Here is a 22,830-nt window from a genome sequence, read left to right on the forward strand (position 1 = left end):
TTTTCTTAAAGTGTTATGAAAGGTATGTGTACATACTTCCTATGAAATTTTGGTTAATGACAATTGTAAAACAATTTGGAGTTTTATCACATTTTATAACAAGCAAACACTTTCAGTGTTATAACATGATGGATGAAACCTGGTAACACTATTTATTAAACTCTCTTTATGTTTTAAATTATTGTGTTACAAAAAATCTGAGCCTTAATAAAAATCTGCTGAGTACCCTACTTTGTGTGGCAACTGGTTGTGACAGCAACACACTGATACAACATGCCAAAGATCATAAAAACATCATATCTGTTATTGTTGATTGTTCAGGCATTATTCTGATTATTTTCTATGAGGAGTATTTGATCTGGGACACAATTGTTAGGGTAGTGAGACAGAAACCCTGAACATTACTGACTTGATTTGCAATTAATAGTCATCAGATGTATAGCATTTAATGTAAAAATACATGGGAGTAACCAGAAAGCATTAACATGCTATCTGTAACAGAAAGAATATCAAGGACATATAAGAAAAAGCTGAAAATTTTTGATATATTTATTTTGTTATAGCAATTAGCATTTAGTAAATACTGCTTCTGGTGACCCTCATTGATTTGTGTAACAGTTTGTTATGTACTTGTATGTTAGAAGTCATGGCACCTTTCACTGCAGTTGTAGTGAGTAGGGCAGGCTGGCTGCTGTGCCAGTGAGAGAAAAGGTGTTGCGCAACAGGGCTCTGTGGGCCTTGCAGTCTTGCTCTGCTTGCCGCAGTGTCCAGTAACTTGTCAGCTGGAGTGCTATGACTGGTCATGGGCAACTCTGTAGCAGTGTGTCTTGACAAAGCTCGTGGCAGAAACAAGGCGGAGATAACAACAGTCAGTGCAACCCATTGGAAACCGAGGTCAGTTACCACTGTGTACCATAATATCAATGAAATTTTCAATCACTTGTCATCCATAATTGGTTAGCGGAAATAAACAAACAGCAAATTTTGCTTGCTTTATCCAGATATTTTATGACAGTTTAGTAAGTTTGTTCATTTGTAGACCCAACATCGTAAGTACACTATCTAAATAGACAAACAATAAATGAGTACATATTTTTTTAATGAAGTGTTCAATCCATTTTGTTTATTTTGTCATTGTACTAAACAGTGCAGTACCAGTTCTGTGTAGCCATCAAATGATCGATTTCATTTTTCATGAACATTTCCTTGTTTACTTTCACTTAGGCGTTATAGTTTTTCCTCACAGTTGCTCCAACATGAGAAATGTATCAGATTTATTGTAAAATCATAACATCCGAAAAGTATTCAATTTTCATATAACTGTTCACTAATTTTATTTTGATCTTTGTGGAATGTGTTCTTACATTTAAAAGTACACCATGAAGTGTACACAAAATCACCCCCCATTAATAATATTACATTGATGGTGCTAACTGACAGCTTTTTCATGCAAAAATAAAATTTAAAAAAATCACACAGCTTCACAGAATTAATTAATTTTGTTGGTAGTAACATTGTCTTTGGTTTAATAGGAAAAGATGAATCATGAAAAACAACACAGTGTGGTGTTTGAAACAAGACTGTAGTTCTGATTTTCTTTAAATATTTAGTACAAACACAAGACCAAATGTCAGGTGTTACAATCATTTCAGAATGACTTGAAAACTGTAGCAAGACTTCAGCAATCCCAATTTCTCTATTACCAAGTTCCAAGTAAATGTGTTACATTAATATTTAAAACTTCAAAAGAAATAAACAGTTTTTTTCATGAAGAGTGACAGGACGAGGTAGGGATGGGAGGGAGGGAGGTGAGGTCTGTTTTCTTTTTCTTTTTTACTACATGATTATTAATTGCAGTTACCTGATTATTATTTAGTTACTCCAAATGACATGAAGATCTCATACCTAGTGGTGTTGCATGTTTAGTAACTTCCTTGCATTAGTACTTCATAAAAAATCTGTTTATAGAAAAATTATTTTGTGTTGCAAATATTTGACCACAATTGGCACCAAAAATATATTTTTCATTGAATTAAACTGAGAAATAGTTGTTAGTCCATCTGAATGAAAAAAATATTATGACAATAATTCCAGATTTTGGATAAGCAAGGTTCAGTCCCTTGCTCAGTTAATTTGCTGAAAGGTTTGTTATAGTTTCTCTTAATGGCTTCAGATGATAGCAGGATTGATCCTGTCAACATGTAAAACTGATTAGTTCTCTTATTTTAAGGCATCTAATGTACCGTCCAGCTGTAATGGCATTGTTAAATTCATTATTACACCTATAAGGGCTTATAGGGTTATTAATGGATTTCATTACATTTTATAGGTGGAGTGCACTGTTATGTGGCGTGATAACTCATGACCACTGACATTTTAACTGAAAGTATTTGGCTGTCGCACATCCACAAAATATACTATTGAGTGATCTATTAGATCTTTTATTGAGACAAGATCTGCTATATGAGAGTGGTATTCCTATGCAGCTTTGCTTATTTTGAAAATGATACAAGTCTCTAGACTTTGGTTTCTGATAGGTCAGTAGTTACCTTCGAAACATGAAATTATGGACAGCTCCATAGGAATTGTATGAAGCATTTTTGAAATAGTATCTTTGCATTTATGTTGAATGAAGCCAGTTGTGAGAGATCTGTATGTCATCTCCTTTGAGGCAGTCTCTCTTAAGTGTATTATATTTCTATTTACGTTTTATTGAACTTCACTGTCAGTTACTAATACATTCCTAGTGCTAGTCAATAAAAAGAAAGATTTCAAGTCAGTTAATGTCTTAATAAATATTTATTATGCACGGGGGGGGGGGGGGGGGGGGGGGCGATAACCAGCAAAGTAGGCAGTGTGACACTTGAGAACTGGTAGTCAAGTTAAAGTATACATTATCTGACAAAAAAATGAAGCAACCAGTAGACAGGGTTGGGTGTCAATGCAATGCCGTACACTTACACACCATCAGCAGTTACATAATTGATTAGAGTTCTAATTCTCTGTGACAAAGTGGCCACCAGAGGGTGTTAGTGTTATTCACATTTAGAGTTGTTACCAGATGTGGAAGGACATATAGTGGGCGTGAACAGCATCTGATGTTGAGTGATTAGTGTAAAGGACATGAAGACACTGCATACTCAAGTGAGAAAGAGTTATTAGCTCCTGACAGGGTTTGAATAGGGGATCCTTGAGGTTCTCCGTTTGCCCAGCTGACCGAATCGTGCACTATCTGGAACTATGGGACATTGGGATGTGACACTGGCCTGATGTTGAACTGCATGGTTATGTGAGGACAGTCAACCATGTAACATCACTGCAAGGGGTGATTATTGTATTGTGCACTAAGCACTTCATAATCCCTTCACATTTGTGCCTGTCATGCAAGAAAAAGAAATGGACACTCAGCCATTTTTGTGTCATCCCCCACCGTAGGTCAGAGACTAACGACAGTCAGATTACGGAATTACTACCTCAAGCTTATGCTGCTGTTAACACCGTAACACAGGTGGCTGCATTTGGAATGGTGCTGTGAGCAGAAAGCATGAACTGCTGATGAATGGTGTAGCATTGTGTTCAACGATGAATTTCGATTCTACAGTACCCCAAATGAACATTGTCAACAAGTATGTTGACGACCAGAGGAGAGCGTATATGTTGTACACTTGTTAAGTGTAACAATTCTGATTCTGATGGCCACTATAGAGTACACTTAGTCCATTAGTTGTTATCACTCACTCACACTGACCTGCATTTGACTTTGGTCATTGTTGTCTGTTTGTATGGGTATTTCTGTTTCCTAACATTGGTAGCAAGAGGATGGCACATTCTTATACAATCATTGGTGTGTATTGTTTTTTAGCAAGGAAGGGTTGAGTGCAAGACAGCTTCTTGATGTCTACAAGAGGATGATTGATGTTAAGTTCCCATTTCTTGACACAGTGTGGCAGATGAGAGAGAGAGAGAGAGAGAGAGAGAATGACTCTTTGAGCATTTTGACTTGAAGTTTTTGGTACCTGTGTGATTTCAGGTGTGTGCTCACTCAATTCTGAGTGGCTGGTTGTCATACATAGAACATGATATACACATGTTGTACCACAAAGTTCAAAGACACTGTTTAAAGTTTAGAAAATCCAATATGCTCATATAAATAAATTTCAATTTAATTTAAATATTCGACACAACTGGGAATCAAACCTGCGACATGAAGTCAGAAGATATTTGTGCAGCATCATAATAGCAAAAGTTCCCTAAAAATGAGAAAATTGTGAAAACTGAAAAATATTATTGTCAGTACTCGAAACAAAGACATCCTGAGCGTGAATTTCAATCGATAGAACTTATGGGAACTCGTCCTTCATATCTCGTCTCATAAAATAATTGCTATTTCACTAAAACTTTTATTGTAGGTTAAAACAGAAAAGAAGAGTAAACAACTGTCACTATGCCAACTGTGGCAAAGATTCATTTTATAGTCAGTGGTGGATTTGCTCACTTATTGCAGCGAAGTGAATTAACGATGCCACTTCATCAGTCACCCCCTCCCCTTCCCGCCCCCTTTTGAAACCAGAGTCCCCCAGTATGTGGGTGAAGTTGCATTTGGTTTGCCTGTTGGTTCTTGTGGAAACGGCTGGTCCAGCAAATGTTGCTCCTGTTACATGGTTGTCACTTTGCTGTCTTCTTCTGTGGGTAAAGGTTCAGCGAAAGTATCTGCAGAAATGCTTGCCTCTACGTTGGAGTGTGATGATGTGGGAGGAGAAAGTAGTGCACCCTCGACGATGTACGCGGGTTTGAGCCACTCTATTGAGACTTGTCTCCTGGTTGCTGTTCTTTTCACTCTTGAAATTGTCGACTCCCTCGTGCAATTACTCTGTAGGATCCATAATACAGCGAAACGAGGGATAGAGACATCATATCATCCCTAGGACATTTTTTTTACGTCTCAGTGAACAAACATCCTTCGGTTTCCAAGTCTGACAGGACTGTTAGACTGAGTGTCCATCATTCTGATGCTGCGTTGTTGTAAAGTATTCATGCATACTCTGGAGTCAGTGACTTCAGCTTCCACAACTGTGCACATTCCACAGTCTCAGTGTCGGCTGTTGTTGATTCTAGTACACGCAGAAGCCTTACATAAGCTGTTTACAATGGTGTCTTCTTTCCTTGCTGAGACTTGCAATGTCAAGTCTATTTGTGCTGCAATGACAGTGCGAATGGTGGTCTGGAAGTTTGCGAAGCAATAATACACGTAAAATACTGTTTAGGCAGAAGTACACAGGGTTTGCTGGTGTCTGTAGAGTTTCGAGCAGTTGCGACGGAGTCTTGTCACCCATATTTGTGCGAATTTTTTTTGTAATCGCCGTTCTGGTGACATAGTGTACCAACGTATGAGAGTAACTTTACGCATTTTAACTTAACGAGGTTTCTGCTATTTCCTTTATCACGTCCAAATCCAGAAGTGAAACAACAGTATTGAGTCGATCAGCATTACTGGATACCCGATGACGGTGAAAATATGCTATCAATTTGCGTGAACCAGAATTGTGGTCATGTCTCCCAAAATGTGAGATGCTTGACATTTCCATGTGTTTCCATCCATCATTCCATTTTGCAGCGAATTAATAGTTGTGGATGTGATCCTAGATCGAGTGACAAGTGTTCTTTCGTCCCAACTCCAGTTTCTGGTGATTGCATCAACGAATCCATTATTCCCGACGTTACGTTCACACTGTTGCCACTGTGGCAACTCGTTTTTCATATCTCGCCATATAAAATAATTTCTCAGTTATTTCACTAATAACTTCTGTGGTACTCGCATGGGTAAAACAGAAAAAGAGAGTAAACAACTGCCACTATGCCGACTGCGGCAAAGATATTTTTTATAGTCAGCGTTGGGTACCTCCACTTACTCCAGCGATGTGGATTACTGATGTCGCCACAAAGCAATGAGATGCCTTGGAATACAGGTACAAGTGAAGTGCCGATGCAGCAGAAAGCATCAAAATTTCGAAAAAAATTCTCTCTACTGGTTTTGAACCTGGGTTGGGTTGTTTGGGCGAAGAGACCCAACAGCGAGGTCATCGGTCTCATCGCATTAAGGAAGGACGGAGAAGGAAGTCGGCTGTGCCCTTTCAAAGGAACCATCCCGGAATTTACCTGGAGCGATTTAGGGAAATCACGGAAAACCTAAATCAGGATGGCCGGACGCGGGATTGAACAGTCGGCTTCCCGAATGCGAGTCCAGTGTGCTAACCACTGCGCCACCTCACTCGGTTTGAACCTGGGGCTCTGAACCATAAATATCCGTGTGAGTCATGTGTACGCTATTTTAATATAATAAATTGGGGGTAGTTATTTACAATGTAAAAAATTGTGAAAATTTAAAAAAAAATACCAGTGTTAGGTTTCGAACTCAGAACCTTCCAATCATAGATATCTATGGGAGGGAGGAGGACGATGTTTGGACGATTGGATAATTTTGAAGTCCCCCTTTTTGTGCAGTTTTCAAGATACTAAAAATTATCAAAAAATCCCAATTTCACGAAAATCTAAAAATGTTGGGATTCGAAACAGGACCTCCCAGATCCAGAGAGTATCTGATTACCATTATACTTGAAGACAGGTGAAGTAGCCTGAGCTAACCTGGCGGAAAGGGACTTAGTGAAAGGAAAGAGGTAACAGATAATGTAGACCAGGGGTGCCCAACCCGCGGGCCGCATGCAGCCCAAAGCAAATATCAATGCTGCACATGAAGTGAGCATCTATCTCACGATTGGTTAAACAAAAACCCTTAAAATTCCGTGTGTGCAAAGTCAGGATAAATTGAATATTTTCTTGAAACTCAAGGCACACGATGCTTTTCTTTCATTGGTTCATTTCTTTCTTTTTTTTCTGAGATTAGTATTAAGTATATTATGTCAGGCCCAAAAATACTCGTCTTTTACCAATGTGGCCGAGGTAAGCTAAAAAGGTAGAAGTCTCTGATCTAGACAGTGATATGACAGGAGCAAAAAAAGTCAAAAGTATCGTCAGGTAATTTGGAACAGAACTGACCAATAATTACTACTAACATCAACTTGCCAACAAGCAACAAGATTCCAAGCAGTCTAGAACAACACGAATAATGAATTTTATGATATCCCGACCGTGTGCCGTTCCATAACCACCACAACTGCACCTGGTACTTCGTATAATATCGGTTTTTATGTTAATAAATTTTATCTTTGATGTCAGTTGGACTTCTGCGTCGAAGCCCCAAATCGTACTCTTAAATGGACAGACTTATATTTTTAATAAATAATTCCTTGGATTGTATGCCGTTAGCTTCCTGTGTTTTTGCAGGTTCGCCTCATTTGAGGAAGAGCAAGGTAAAGAAAGGAATCAGAAATCATCGTAAAATTCAGTTACTGATTCTTTTCGTTGCTCAGACAACCAGCTAGGGTATTTAAATAGACACTCAATACAACCGATGGATTATTGTCTTTTGTACTAGCATTTATGCTTGAACACAGTCGGTGAATTTCTGTCTTCTGTACTAGCAATTACACTTGAAAGTGTCAATCATTAAAATTCCCAGGTAACTATACTGCGAACTTTTCATCAACATGCAGTTTTTAGCTCTTTCCTATCCTTGAAACACCAATGTATTCTTTCGTAAATTCACATCGTCGAAGTACGGTATTATAAGACCAAAGATATACTTGTGAATTTTGGCCATATGCTGTTATAAACCACTTCTCAAAATCAAATAACCTCTTCATTTACATTTAACCACTTAATTAAAATTACATAATAATTACAATCGAAATTTTAATCTTCTTTGGTATATAAGGTAGTAAGTATCGCTCCATAAATATTTGTTAATCACCATAAAATACTGTAACCTGGTTTAAATTATTCACATCCACGCAATAAAATGTTTTAATTCATATCATAAAGGTGAACATGCGAGAGTGGCAAAGAGGAGCCTGAATCCATAATAAAGTCACGCGACATTCATTATTTATTCTTATTATGTGTAAACATTTGCTTACGCCGATTTTCTCGAAGTTCGAAGCTTTATTGCGAAAAGCTTACAAAACAGTTTATGATTTAGAGTGTTAACCTTTGCTGGCCACAACTTTCTTCCATCATCCGGGCAGCATATGAATCCCGTGGCGCAGGAACTGAGCGTATTTTGAGGAGCTCTATGACAGAACCAAATTTTCCACGTGTTCATGTCACCGGAGGTGCTGGTCAGCCAGACCCTGTGCCATTGATCGAAAAGGTAAGATGGTAGTCAGAGGGAACGATGTCTGGAGAATTTCAACGTCCCCAAGTATGTTTTTACCGGTTTTGCGACATGGGATCGAACATTGTCTTCACGGAAAATCACCTTTTCATGTCTACTGCTGTATTGTGGCCGTTTATCTTTCAGTGCTCGGCACAAACGCATCAACTGCGTTCGATAACGATCTCCTGTGATTGTCTCCGACAGTTTCAGAAGCTTCGAAAACCTGTTCCGCCGGCATGCCGACCTTCGACGTCAAAATCACCGTTCCTGGAGTGTAGAAACCATTCTCTGCACGTTCTTTCATTAAATGGTGCCTCGCCATAACTCATACCCAGCGTTTTATGATCCTCAGCCGCAGATTTCGTCATGTCAAAGAGAAAATTAAAACTTCCCACAAGTGACGATAATTGAGCTCATAACTTGACATACTCAGTCGAGATTAATTTTATGATGCAATCACAAATCGACTAATAGCACAGGTCTGTAAAAATTTTTTTTGAAGTTGTTTAAAATTTGATAACTGACTTTGAGGTACTTCTCAGCGCTGATTTGAAAAATGCAATCATTTTTTTCTATGACGTCAGGTTTTCTCACAAAAAGGGAGTATTTTGGGGTATAATAACAAAATTTAAGCAATCTACCACATTTTTCCAACATTATAAAATTTTGTTTAATTTATAAATCATGTTCTAAACTACATTTCCAGTATACTTCCATTTCTCTTTAAGCTCATAAGTCCTTATAATAACGCTTTAGATTTCTGCCTGAGCTTCTTTTATTGCTTTTCCGGCTGTGGACTCGTTGAGGATCGTCTCTTTTTATCATCCAGCAGTAGTCCGCTATCATGTTCACGTTCCTTCTTCCTTGATATCTTCTTTCCATTTTTTTGATGTCTTGGTGGAATCTTTCGCCCTGCTCTTCACTTACATCACCAAGGTTTTGCAGGGAAGTAGTCAAGATATGAGTGGAGAAAATGAACTTTAATGCACATGTTACAGCCCAGCTTCTTAAAGTTGTCGAGCATGTCTGCGACGATTGCCTTGTGGTTTGGATCTCTTTTGTTTCCAAGGAAACCGGTAACAACCAATTTGAAATATGTTCAAGCTGTCTTTTCTTTTGTTTCCATTTTGTCCACAAAGTTGGAATCTGTCATTAGTTTCCAATGTCTGGTCCGACAAAGATTCCTTCCTTTAGCTGTGCCTCGAATAAACCAGGAAACTGTCCACAAATATATCTGAAACACTCCCCTTCTTTTGGCAATTCCTTAACAAATTGTTTCATCAGCCCCAACTTAATGTGAAGTGGTGGGTTTAACACCTTTTTGAGATCCACAAAGCTTTTCCTCTCAACATTTTTAACCCCTACCTGTAAGGGTTTTCTCAAGGACCAAGCTTTTTTTATGTAGTGTTGCTGTCTCTACTGTCCCATTCACAGAGAAAGCAAGGGAACTTTTATTAGCCACTTTGTTGACCAAGCAGCATTGAAATCACGTTTAAATCACCACATAGTGCTCATTTGTGGTCTGAATAGCAGAGTTTGCTTAAAACCAGTTCAAGGTTTTCGTGACATTCTTTTAAGTGAACCGAGTGTTCAACTGATATAGAAGCATACGTATTGCCATTGCGTAGAAGTACTGCTTTAAGGCTTCTTTTTGAAGAATCAGTAAAAAGTCTCCACTCATGAGGAGCATATTCTATTTTGAAACGTGCCATAAGTCCAGGAACATCACTGCAAAACACCAGGTCACCCTCTTGATAGAAGAAAGATACAAACTCCGTTTCCCTCGATTGACGCCAAGAAAAGGATGTACCCAGAGCCAACTTATGTTTATCTTTCAATCTAGATCCTAGAACCTCTGCCTATTCATTAGAAAGGCCTAGGTCTCTAACTAAATCGTTCAGTTCAGACTGTGAGAATGGAAGGGATCGGTTGTGCCAGGATGATAGCAATCTCTGCCTTCTTCACTATCACCTTGCTGAGCCAATGGCTCGTGATCATCTATATAATCCAAAGAATGGAGGAGAGGGTATTGGTACTTAAGGTCCATGAGGAACAGGGCGAATGGCTGATTGAATGTTAGAGTGAGAAATATCCTTTTTGTTTTTCAAATTGAAACCTCGTACGTTGAAGAACAAAAATAGCAATCATCACTATGATTTTTGGGCTCCCTCCAAACCATTGGTATTCCAAAACGTAAGGACTGCTTTTTACGTTGAAACCATTGCCTCAGTTCTTCAACACACACTGAACAAACTTTGTGTGGGGCCCAAGGCTTATCTTGATCGCCTAACTTGATACCAAAATAGGCGAAATATACTTTTTCAACAAAATCGGAAATGTTTCTTTGTTGTCTTGTTTTTAACGGTATCGTCACCACAAATGTAGCAGAAGCAATCTGACGAGTTTATAGATCCTCTGGTATCCATTGTCCATAAAACAACTTCACAACACAAGAGAACAGTCACTACTTTAAAGCACTAGTAACAATAACGCGTGAACAGCACAGAGTGAAGAGGTACTGTGAACTGAAGGACAATAGCAGAAGCTCACTGCTTGGTGATGGCGGGTGAAGGGGCAGCGCGACAGACAGGCACTGACATGAAAATACTGTTGGTTTCTCCTACTTTTTATTTGACGTATATCTAGCATAAAAATGGCTAAATAACAGTTTATGGAGATCCATAAAATCAAAATTCAAACTCATTAGAGTGCTGAAATATCGAAAAAAGTTAAAACTAGACAAGCGGTTTGTGAAATAACGGTACGTGATGGAATTTTTTCACTATTTTTCCCGAAATCAGCGTAGAAAACATTATAAAAGTCACTTAATAAACTTGAAACAATTTGTATGTAGCAGATCTGTGTAATATGACACTGTGATCTGTGTAATGTGACACTGACGACCTGCACCACCGCTTACCGCTATTGCCACCTATTGCAAAACGGCAGGAGCAAAGTTGTAGACGTAATATTTTACTGCAAGGTCGCAATCGCCACAAGAGGTATGGCATAGCCTGAGGCTAGTTGTCGGTGGACAGTCATCGACTACCTGGGCGTTGTATGCAGCGATGTGATAAACTCGCGCCGCGCAAAGTATGCTCGTCATAGGGTCCATTACAGCATGCTGCGGCACCCCAGAGGGAGAGGTAAACGAATCCTCTTCCCCATTCTTAATTTTATATAGATAACACGATTATTTCAGGGCTCGTTCTTTAAGCCTGAGGAAAACCGTACATCACTGAGTGGTTGTTTTTGACTGGCATGCATTAGCTGCGTGGGAGAAACCTCGATATGGATGCTCAACCTCCTCCTTGGATAGAATCTGGAAACCAAACATCTCCTTTCAGGCGCTTTCAGAATGGGTTCAGATGTCGATCGATCATCGATAATAGAACCCTGCCAGAGGCAACTATACAACGAGAACAACAGCTACACTACTTGGAGGCATAACACCATGGTAATCACTGCAGTGAAAGTGGCATCTGAGGCCATGTACCAGTTTTCCTGTGATATTTCATTCCCCCACGTTATTTTGGCAATCATGTGTCCAGTCATTTTGCAGCAGAGAACAATGTCCTTCAAGGTAGTGTTCTAAGTTCAAGAATATTTTCAACGGCTATTAACGGTATTATATCCATAATAACGGAATAAATTCAGTGTCCCTTATTCGTAAACAGCTTTTCCAATTTTAGAGCTTCTTCCAGCACTGCAGCAGGCATCCACCAGCTGCAGGTGACAGGTCGTTGGAGGAGTAGAAAGAGCAAAAATGTTCAAAGTTTCGATTGATAGTAACCGGGCCAAATATCTCACGAAATAAGCATCAAACAAAAAACTACAAAGAACGAAATTCGTCTAGCTTGAAGGGGCAAACCAGATGGCGCTATGGTTGGCCCGTTACATGGCGCTGCCATAGGTCAAACGGATATCAACTGCGTTTTTTAAAAAAGGAATCCCCATTTTTTATTACATATTCGTGTTGTACGTAAAGAAATATGAATGTTTTAGTTGGACCACTTTTTTCGCTTTGTGATAGATGGCGATGTAATAGTCACAAACACATGGCTCACAATTTTAGACGAACATTTGGTAACGGGAAGTTTTTTAAATTAAAATATAGAACGTAGGTACGTTTGAACATTTTATTTCGGTTATTCCAATGTGATACATGTACCTTTGTGAACTTATCATTTCTGAGAACGCATGCTGTTGCAGTGTGATTACCTGTAAATACCACATTAATGCAATAAATGCTCAAAATGATGTCCGTCAACTTCAATGCATTTGGCAATACGTGAACGACATTCCTCTCAACAGCGAGTACTTCGCCTTCCGTAATGTTCGCACATGCATTGACAGTGCGCTGACGCACGTTGTCAGGCGTTGTCGGTGGATCACGATAGCAAATACCCTTCAGCTTTCCCCATAGAAAGAAATCCGGGACGTCAGATCCGGTGAACGTGCGGGCCATGGTATGGTGCTTCGACGACCAATCCACCTGTCATGAAAAATGCTATTCAATACCGCTTCAACCGCACGCGAGCTATGTGCCGGACATCCATCGTGTTAGAAGTACATCGCCATTCTGTCATGCAGTGAAACATCTTGTAGTAACATCGGTTGAACATTACGTAGGAAATCAGCATACATTGCACCATTAAGATTGCCATCGATAAAATGGGGGCCAATTATCCTTCCTCCCATAATTCCGCACCATACATTAACTCGCCAAGGTCGCTGATGTTCCACTTGTCGCAGCCATCGTGGATTTTCCGTTGCCCAATAGTGCATATTATGCCGGCTTACGTTACCGCTGTTGGTGAATGACGCTTAGTCGCTAAATAGAACGCGTGAATGAAATCTGTCATCGTCCCGTAATTTCTCTTGTGCCCAGTGGCAGAACTGTACACGACGTTCAAAGTCGTCGCCTTTCAATTCCTGCTGCATAGAAATATGGTACGGGTGGAATCGATGTTGATGTAGCATTCTCAACACCGACGTTTTTGAGATTCCCGATTCTCGCGCAATTTGTCTGCTACTGATGTGCGGATCAGCCGCGACAGCAGCTAAAACACCTACTTGGGCATCATCATTTGTTGCTGGTCGTGGTTGACGTTTCACATGTGGCTGAACACTTCCTGTTTCCTTAAATAACGTAAGTATCCCGCGAACGGTCCGGACACTTGGATGATGTCCAGGATACCCAGCAGCATACACAGCACATGCCCCTTGGGCATGTTGATCACAATAGCCATGCATCAACACGATATCGACCTTTTCCGCAATTGGTAAACGGTCCATTTTAAAACGGGTAATGTATCACGAAGCTAATACCGTCCGCACTGGCGGAATGTTACGTGATACCACGTACTTATACATTTCTGACTATTACAGCGCCATCTATCACAAAGCGAAAAAAGTGGTCCAACTAAAGCATTCATATTTCTTTACGTACTACAAGAATATGTAATAAAAAATGGGGGTTCCTATTAAAAAAAAAGCAGTTGATATCCGTTTGACCTATGGCAGCGCCATCTAGCGGGCCAACCATAGCGCCATCCGGTTTCCCCCTTCAAGCTAGACGAGTTTCGTTCTTCGTAGTTTTTTCGTTAATCCTTTCTAATAATTCATGCTTTTTCACTTGGCCTGAATCGACACTTAAGGCCACCATTTTAAATTTTAAACAATCTTTGAGACATCTCGGTCTCATTTTTGATGAAAGTTTTTCTTGGCTTCCACACCAGAGGCAACTGAATGCGAGGTCTCTCAAAAAGTCAGATATTTCAAAATCTGTTAGCCACAGGGCATGGGGATCAGAATGAAAGTTCCGGCGTTTATAATATCCCAATTCGAGTACGCATGTATGATGTGTGTGTCGGGCAGAGGATCATGTACTGGTGTGCTAAACTTAACCACGAAAGTATTTTTCACGTGATGTGTCACTGCCAAGTAAGACCGTTCAATGAAAATTGCGTCATACACAGAAAGAACGCCTGCAGTATATTATGGAAGGTAACTGAAAGAAATACGGAATGAGACGAACAGAGATGACACCTTTATTCAAATACAATAATAACATTGACGTCTCCGCGATTTGTGGTGGCCCCTGGGCATTACAAAAGGCATGATATGATTCTTAAGAAGCTCTGCAAGCTCTGCAAATGCTCCCTTGCTGGCCAACAAGGCTGGTAAGGAGTTCTTGTGATGGGGCGTTCCATTCCTCCACCAGCGCGGTTGTCAGTTGCAGTGCTTGTGAGCGTGCTGCAGTACGTCTCTCCAACTCACCTCACGCGTGCTCGGTGGGATTTAAGTTTGGGAAACGGGCAGTCCAGTCCATTCGCCAAATTTCCGCGTGTTCCAAGAGCTGCTACACCTGCACAGTTCGATGCACAGCGCGTTGTCACCTATGAAAATTGACCAGTGCGAATAGGACGCATTCTGAAGTTTCCGTACAAACTTATTACGTGTATAGTCAGTTCATCCATCTCGGAAGTCGAGAATCTCGACGACTTTGCCTTTTATTGACACTGATACTTCCAAAATATCGGTTCTAGGAATGCTTTAAGTTTGAAGTCGCATAACAAATAACAAAAAAATGCAGTCATTGACTTAAAAGCTTAACATTTTTACGCCATAAAGGGATCGCAGACCTTAGTATGTATTACAAATTTCTACGTGAAATGGTTATCCGTTCCTGAGAAAAAGGGTTTTTAATAATTGGACAGATAGACAGGTGAACTACAAAATAATACTATGAGGGTTCCACTTTTACCGACTGAGGTATAGAACCCTAAAACTGAAGTCATGGTCGAATGCAGCATTATGCGTCCCCACACCATAACACCTGGACCATCAAAACGATCATGCGGGGCGTATCCACTTGTGGAGAAAGGTGGGAACACGTAATTCATCCAGGAACATGATTGTTTTGGTGGTACAGATGTTGTAGTGTGAAGGGGCGTAATGTTGCATTGGCATATTGACCTCCAAATCGTTGAACACGGCACACTCAACGATCAACGTTACTGTGAAGCAGCACTCCTTCCGCATGTGCACTTTTACAGGGGTTCATCTCGCCCAGTCCGCCCCGATAGCTGAGTGGCAGTTCGGCGCTGGCGGCCGTGCGAAGCGGAGGTCCGATACTTCCGCCTGTGCGGCGTGTGCGAGTGTTTGTTTACTTGTGGACTTAGTCTGCGCGCGGGCTAGTAACAACGATCATGGCGAACAAGTACAGGAAAACTACATTACGATTCACTTTCTGCAAAGACTACGAACGACCAAAGGCTTTAGCAGTGGAACGATTCATTCTAGAGGAAGTCAAGATACTGCCAAACGATATTGTCGGAATTCACCTGTCCATCATTAGTCCCACGGTGTATGTTAATATGCTAAACGACGCGGCGTGTGAGAGAATTCTACTGGCGACAAAAGCAGGTCTCCGATTTTGCCATAGTGACGGGAATGTTGGCACGGTAACTGTAGAACATGCTGGTCTGGGTGTACGGACAATACGTGTTTTTGAGCTGCCATTTGAGCTCCCGGCTGAAGAAGTTACCGAGGCTTTTAAGACATACGGCACGGTACATGGTCACACGGCAGAACGCTGGACACAATTCGCCACGTACCCCGTTCTTAACGGAGTGCGACAGATCACTATTGATCTTCAGAGGCATGCCGGCCGCGGTGGTCTCGCGGTTCTAGGCGCGCAGTCCGGAACCGTGCGACTGCTACGGTCGCAGGTTCGAATCCTGCCTCGGGCATGGATGTGTGTGCTATCCTTAGGTTAGTTAGGTTTAAGTAGTTCTAAGTTCTAGGGGACTAATGACCACGGCAGTTGTGTCCCATAGTGCTCAGAGCCATTTGAACCATTTTTTCAGAAGCATGTACCGTCCTATCTGACAATTGGTGGTTGTCGGGCGGTGGTGATTTACGATGGTCAACCACGTACATGTTCTGGTGTGGCCAGGAGGGGCACCTCAGGTCGAACTGTATGCAACGGCGGATTACGCAACTGCCTTCAGATGTGCGGGAGCCATCGCCGGCGATGACAGTACTACCGATCACCTATGCCAAAGCCCTCACTGCCAGTTGGCTCTCCAGACGGAGATGCTGTGGCTATGGACACGAGTATATCACAGCCTGAAACAATGTGGTATGACGATATTGAGGAGGCGCCGGACGTCATATAGAGGCAGCCGGCACTCACGAAGACGGCCTAATAATTGCTGAAGGTGAAGGGAGAGGGGCGAGAGAACGTCTTATAACTCAGCCCCCAGCGCCGATGCACCGGGATACATCTATGTGACAAGTCATTCGTCGAGCAGATTAGATCGCATTTATATCTCACGGGCTCATGCAAATGATGTCCAGGACGCGGAACGCTGGCCATTGGCATTTTCCGATCACAGCGCTTACATCTGTACGGTGCTTCTTCCCCGTAGAGAGGTGTGGAACAGTAAGGCCCCGTGGAAACTAAACATTCAACATCTACATGATCCTGAATGCCGTCAACGGATCCTTGAGATATGGACGATGTGCGAGCGAAGGGTTGGAAGGTATACGACGATGCTTGATTGGTGGCTGACTTGTGCTAAACCGGCGCCTCGCCGTACGCTCATCTCATATAACAGGGAGATGGCAGAATGGCGCCGCCGTACGACCGACTTTTATTTTGCAGCACTGCGCGACCTGGATGATGGTCCGCCGGGACAGGACATCTGGATCGAACGCAAAAGGATAAAAGCTAAACTAGTGGCTTTAGCTCGGAAACATCTTCAGGGAACCATGGTGCGCGCCAGATGTCACGATACGATAAGGCACGAGATTCCTTCCATGCACCACGTCGTGAATGAACGAAAGCACCGACGACGCGTTTTGGTACGGGAATTAATTACCCGCGAAGACCGAAGAGTGACGCGTCAAGCGGACATTGTCTCTGCATTCGTCGACCATTACCAACACATCTATCGGGAAGAAGCAGCCTCTGTCGATGACCTCGACCGTATAGCCACGCACGTCTCCCGTACACTGACGGTGGAAGCGGCGGGAACCTTACTGGAAGCCATTAGCAGTGAGGAAGTACATGATGCGATCGCACAAGGTGCGTTGAATCGGTCCCCGGGCATTGATGGGCTTCCTGCTGAATTTTATCGAGAATTTCGCAACGAAATGGCACCGCGATGGACGGAAATGTACAACGAGATGTTAAATTCCGATGCGCCTATTCCACCGGCTTTTATGGAAGGCCTCTTGGTGCCAGTACATAAACCGAAGCCAGGAATTACGGTCACACATTATCGCCCCATCACCCTGCTTAATGCCGACTATAAGATCTTTGCACGGTTGCTAGCGTCCCGATGTCGTATGTTAATTCGTAGCGTTCTCTCTCCAGAACAGACGACACCGGGTGGATCGGTGAATGTGCAAACAGCTACTGGCGAATGCCGTGATGTGATAGCGCTGGCGGAGGAGTGCCGGCTTAAAGCGGCGATGGTGGCGGTTGATTTTGACAGTGCTTTTGATAAGGTGCGCCACAACTATCTGTACGCTGTACTGCAACAAATGAGATTTCCAGACCGTTTTACTGGTCTCATTAGAAGGATATATGGGGGCGCACAATCCTTGGTACAGGTTAATTGGCGTATAGCAGGGCCCATTCAAATTCGACGATCCATTCGCCAGGGCTGCCCTCTTTCGATGCTGCTGTTCGCGATAGCGTTGGAACCATTATTTGGGAGGCTCACCAATTCTCTTTCTGGGATGGAACTACGGGGCTACACCTTCAAATGTTGTGCCTATGCGGACGACCTCCTGCTGCTCGTTCGTTCTGAGGAAGAGGTGAAGACGGTCCTTGAACTGTTGTTGGACCACAGTGTGACAGCAGGTAGTGCAGTGAACATGAACAAATCGGCGGCAATGCCGGTTGGAAGGGGCTTTACGCCGGAAGAAATCAGTCTCTTTCCTTATGTGCAACGATTCCGCTATCTCGGCATAGACTTTACCTCATCTGTAAAACATACTGCGGCAGTTAACTACCGACGTATTTTACAGACAACACGTACCATGGTCCGACAACATCTCCTACGGCGCCTTGATCCTTTGCAGCGAGTCGAGTATCTGAACACTTATGTGGTTTCTCGAATGGTGCATATTTCGCAGATCCTGCCCCTACCACTCACGCTCGGACGTCGACTTCAATCAGCACTAGGCTATTTTGTGATGATTGGATCGCCTCTCAAGGTGCGATACGAAACGCTCACGCTCCCTACGGACAAGGGGGGACTCGGGCTTACGAATGTTCACTGCCGAGCGACGGCGCTCCTTCTAGCCACAATGTACAAGCAATGGCGTAGCGGGCGTGATTCCCTTACATCCCGCCTAATGGATCTCCTCGTTCCAGCGTCCCTCACACCTCCGGTGGCGGTGGGCAACATTACGCCACATTTTGCGCATGTATCAACATTTATCGTGGAACTTAGTTATATCAGAGACGAGCTGCCGCGCAGGAGACCGCCATGCGCGAAGGATTTTTATGTTTGGCTGCTACGACGGATAAGTCGTAATGTCATTGAACTCAAACATCCCAGGTTGCATTGGCCGAAGATTTGGAGACATGTGCACCAAAAATTCCTTCCTACCTTCGTTCGGGCACTGTGGTTCTCTGTCGCCTGTGGCAAGTTCAACACCAACCAACGGCTCTATGCAATTGGACTAGTGGACACTCCACTATGCCCGAAATGTCGCCAAGTGGATGACGACCATCACCGCTTAACTTGTATCGCGGTGGAGAACGTCTGGCTCCTAGGAAGACAGAAGGTGGCTTGCTACCTCCGTGTGACCCCGCAACATATTACACCTGCTTCCTTCTTACATCCGGAGAGTGACTACTTTCCGGCGACTAAATCACACTCGATCATCTGGGTCAAAGGTTGGACGATCGCGTACCTCTATGGGGATGCTGCCAAGTCGCGACTTGAATTTTGGTATTTCTTGCAGCAAGCCCACAATGATGTTCGTAGATGGTCACACTATCGGAAAACCTTTGCCAACTATCTTCATACAGTCTTCCTCGACCCCCCACGCAGTTTGGATGTGCCGGGTGCAGTCGGTATGCACATTTGACAGCTGATAATGAACCTCACGCTTCTCTCACCACTCAATATGTAATGCACATACTATACGATGAAATGATCTACATGTTCCTTTTAACAGAGTGATCTTTATTGAAAATAAATAAATGAATAAAAAAAACATCCCTGTTCCTGTAAATTTGTGATTGTTTTAAAATGATTTTTTTTTTGCAGAGGATGCATTTCATTTAGTTTTGTAAAGAAAAATAAAGAAAAAAAGTGGTTAGTGTCCAAGCCCCGTAATCGTTGGTCGTCGGTCGCTGGATCGAGTCCTGTTCAGCGTGACGGATTACCGTCCTAAGGGGCCCGGGTTCGATTCCCGGTTGGGTCGGGGAATTTCTCCGCTCAGGGACTGGGTGTTGTGTTGTCTTCATCATCATTTCATCCCCATCCGGCGCGCAGATCACCCAATGTGGCGTCGAATGTAATAAGACCTGCACCAAGGCGACCGGACCTGCACCACAAGGGGCCTTCCGGCCAATGACGCCAAACGCTCATTGCCAATTTTCCATAGAGCCCAGACTTTATTTTTATGGATGAAAATGTGCGACCACATCGAACAGCGAAACTGGAGGACCTTTTGGACTGGCTTCCCCATTCACTGGACTTAAATCTCTTCGAGCAGGTGTGGAATTCATAGTGAAGATCTGTTGTAACATGTCCACATGCACCATCGAGCAGTTTTCAATTGCACTGGCGGAGGAACGGAACGCTCTATCATAAGATCTTCTTACCAGCCTTGGGGCCAGTATGGCAGCACAATGTAGACAATGTATTGGCATCCTTGGTGCTCACACAACCTATTAAGAACTATGTCCTCCCTTTTGTAATGTCCAGGAGACCATCATAAATCGCGGAGACTTCAGTGAAATTATCGTCTTTGATAAAAATGTCATTTCTGTTCGTCTCGTAGGGTATTTCCTTCAATTACCTTTGAATTACACTGTTGCAGTTCTTTCCATGTATGGTCAAAGTTTCATCGAACTATAATACTTCGCAGTGACACTTCAAGCGAAAATTACTACCGTCCATAAGCTTTTAACTCCTGTGTATTTACGAACATTAAATGCAGTCACCAGTTAGGGATTCACAGTGGCCACTACAGTACGTAGGGCCACACCTATTCCCACCACCTTTGCAGAGGTTAGTGAGATACCACGCTTTGAGGTGAGATCTCCTCGTGGTGTGAGTAGCATACAAAGTGGTCCATATCTCTTAATATTACGCTACTCCACCGGCACGGAGACACTCACAGTGGTGGCGACAGTATTAGTACAGCTCATACATTATCTGATTTAAAAAAAAGTACATGGACACCTCTACATAATGCAGAATTGACCACTAGATGTCATGGGAAGCAGAACCTCCAGCACAGGAGGCGAGAATTATTGTACTGTCAGTAGACAAACATTAACAGCAGAATAGGTCAGTAAGCAGAGCTCACTCACTTCGAACCTGTATTAGTCATTGGATGGCACCTGCATAATAAATGTATCAGGGACATTTCAACTCTTTTAAATCTGCCCAAGTCGACTGTTGCCGATGTGATTGATAAATGAAACGCTGATCCCTGCGGAGGTTCGAGTCCTCCCTCGGGTATGGGTGTGTGTGTTTGTCCTTAGGATAATTTGGGTTAAGTAGTGTGTAAGCTTAGGGACTGATTACCTTAGCAGTTAAGTCCCATAAGATTTCACACACATTTGAACATTTGATAAATGAAACGGAATCAACTATCACATGTAAACCAACACCAGGCAGATCTCATGTACAGATGGGCAGTGACCAAGGAACATTACGGAGTGTGGTTGTAAAAATGAACTCAGTGGAAGCAATCAGTCGTGCATTCCAAAGTGCTATCAACAGTCCAGCTAGCACAGTGAATGTGCATGGGGAATTAAAAGGAATGGGATACAATGGTAGAGCAGCATCTCCTACGAGTAAGGTGTACATTTTCATAGTTACTGCTGTGTGACACTTAAGGTGGTGTAAAGAGCGACGCCACTGGACAGTGGATGACGAGAAAGGAGTGATTTGGAGTGACGTATCACATTATACCCTGTGGCAATCCGATGGGGAGTTTGGGTTTGGCAAATACCTGTATACTGTATAGTGTGTATAGTGAAGTATGGATGAGGTGATGGTGTTATGGTATGGGGGAGTTATTAGTGGTTAGGGTGTAGCTCCTTTATTGCGCTTAAGGAAATGCTAAATGCGGAAGTGTATGAACACATTTTACAGCTCTGTGTATTGAATACAGTAGAAGTAGTTCAAAGACAATGGCTGTATCATCCTGACGCTGTACCCTGTCACAAAGTAGCATATGTGAGGCAGTGACATGCAGACAATAACATTCCTGAAATGGACCAGCCTGCCCAGAGCCCCGACCTGAACACAACCGAATACCTTCCAGATGGCTCAAAACGTCGACTTCGCTCAAGATTGCATAGTTCAACACTACTATTTTCTGTGGTTTCGGATCTTGAGGAAGAGTGGGCCGCGATTCCTCCACTTTCAGCACCTCATTGAAAGCATCCTCAGCAGGTTCAAGCTGTCATAAAGTCGAAGGGTGTGCGCACCTCTTAATGTCCACTAATAGAAGTCCGGATACTTTTGATTAGCTAGTGTAGTTCCGTTTTCGGCAAACCTAAGTCTATGGGTCGAAGCTAACACGTCAAATGGGATAGCCGTTAGCCCTCTTAACGAAATAAATACCCGGAACGGCAGATGGATCAAGCAGTTCTTATTTCATTACTGAAGCCATGGTCACGTCGACCCTCGAAAATAACTACTATCTCGATTTCTGCGCCTGTGCTTTGTTTGGAACTCTGTTCGACTGTTTGTTGTCGTGTAAGACGATTCCAAGCTTCGTTCACCAGCTCACCATTACTAATTCAGAGTCACGTTACGTCACGTTACTTGCAGCCCTAACGGTCGCACTCTATTGCGCTGAGGCTATAGACTTGCTGTCGATCTCGGTTTCCGCACTGTACGTTTTTCGCGGCAGTGTCCTGCCTGGTTTGTGTCAGTTTACGACTCTTTAGTGTTCCCTTTTGTCTCATCCGCCTTTTGTACGACTCGTCCTGGCAACAAAGCAAGAAAAGAGTTTTTGTGTGTTGGAATATGAGAGATCATCTTTGCAGCACGCAATGAGAAGGAATTACGGAAGGGAACTACCATGCATACAGAATATTGTGCATTGGTGTCGACAATTTAGAAACACAGGTTGTCTCTGTAAACAGAAAAGTACAGGTTGTGTCTGTACACAGAAAAGTAGCGGTCGACCAGGTGTGCCACAAGGAACAGTCCAAAAAAATCAACAGTCCGCGCAAGCCACGAACTTTGAGGTACCGCAGCAAACTGTGTGGAAGATTTTGCAACGGCAGTTACTTTTCAAACAGTCGTCTGGAGCTCGTACAACAATTAAAACCGACG

At 42.7% G+C, this 22,830-nt stretch overlaps 1 protein-coding gene across 1 annotated transcript in view; it reads left to right on the forward strand.

Moving 5' to 3' along the window:
- Positions 1-722: 722 nt before the first annotated feature.
- The window catches only part of LOC126235388 (uncharacterized), a 221,999-nt gene continuing 199,891 nt past the window's right edge, over positions 723-22,830 (forward strand). Inside the window, exon 1 of the mRNA XM_049944110.1 lies at positions 723-894. Coding sequence (XP_049800067.1) covers positions 803-894 — 92 coding nt within the window. The 5' untranslated portion in view covers positions 723-802. The remainder of the gene's footprint in view (positions 895-22,830) is intronic.

The sequence above is a fragment of the Schistocerca nitens genome, chromosome 2 (genome assembly GCF_023898315.1).
Source record: "Schistocerca nitens isolate TAMUIC-IGC-003100 chromosome 2, iqSchNite1.1, whole genome shotgun sequence".
Taxonomy (NCBI): Eukaryota; Metazoa; Arthropoda; class Insecta; order Orthoptera; family Acrididae; genus Schistocerca; species Schistocerca nitens.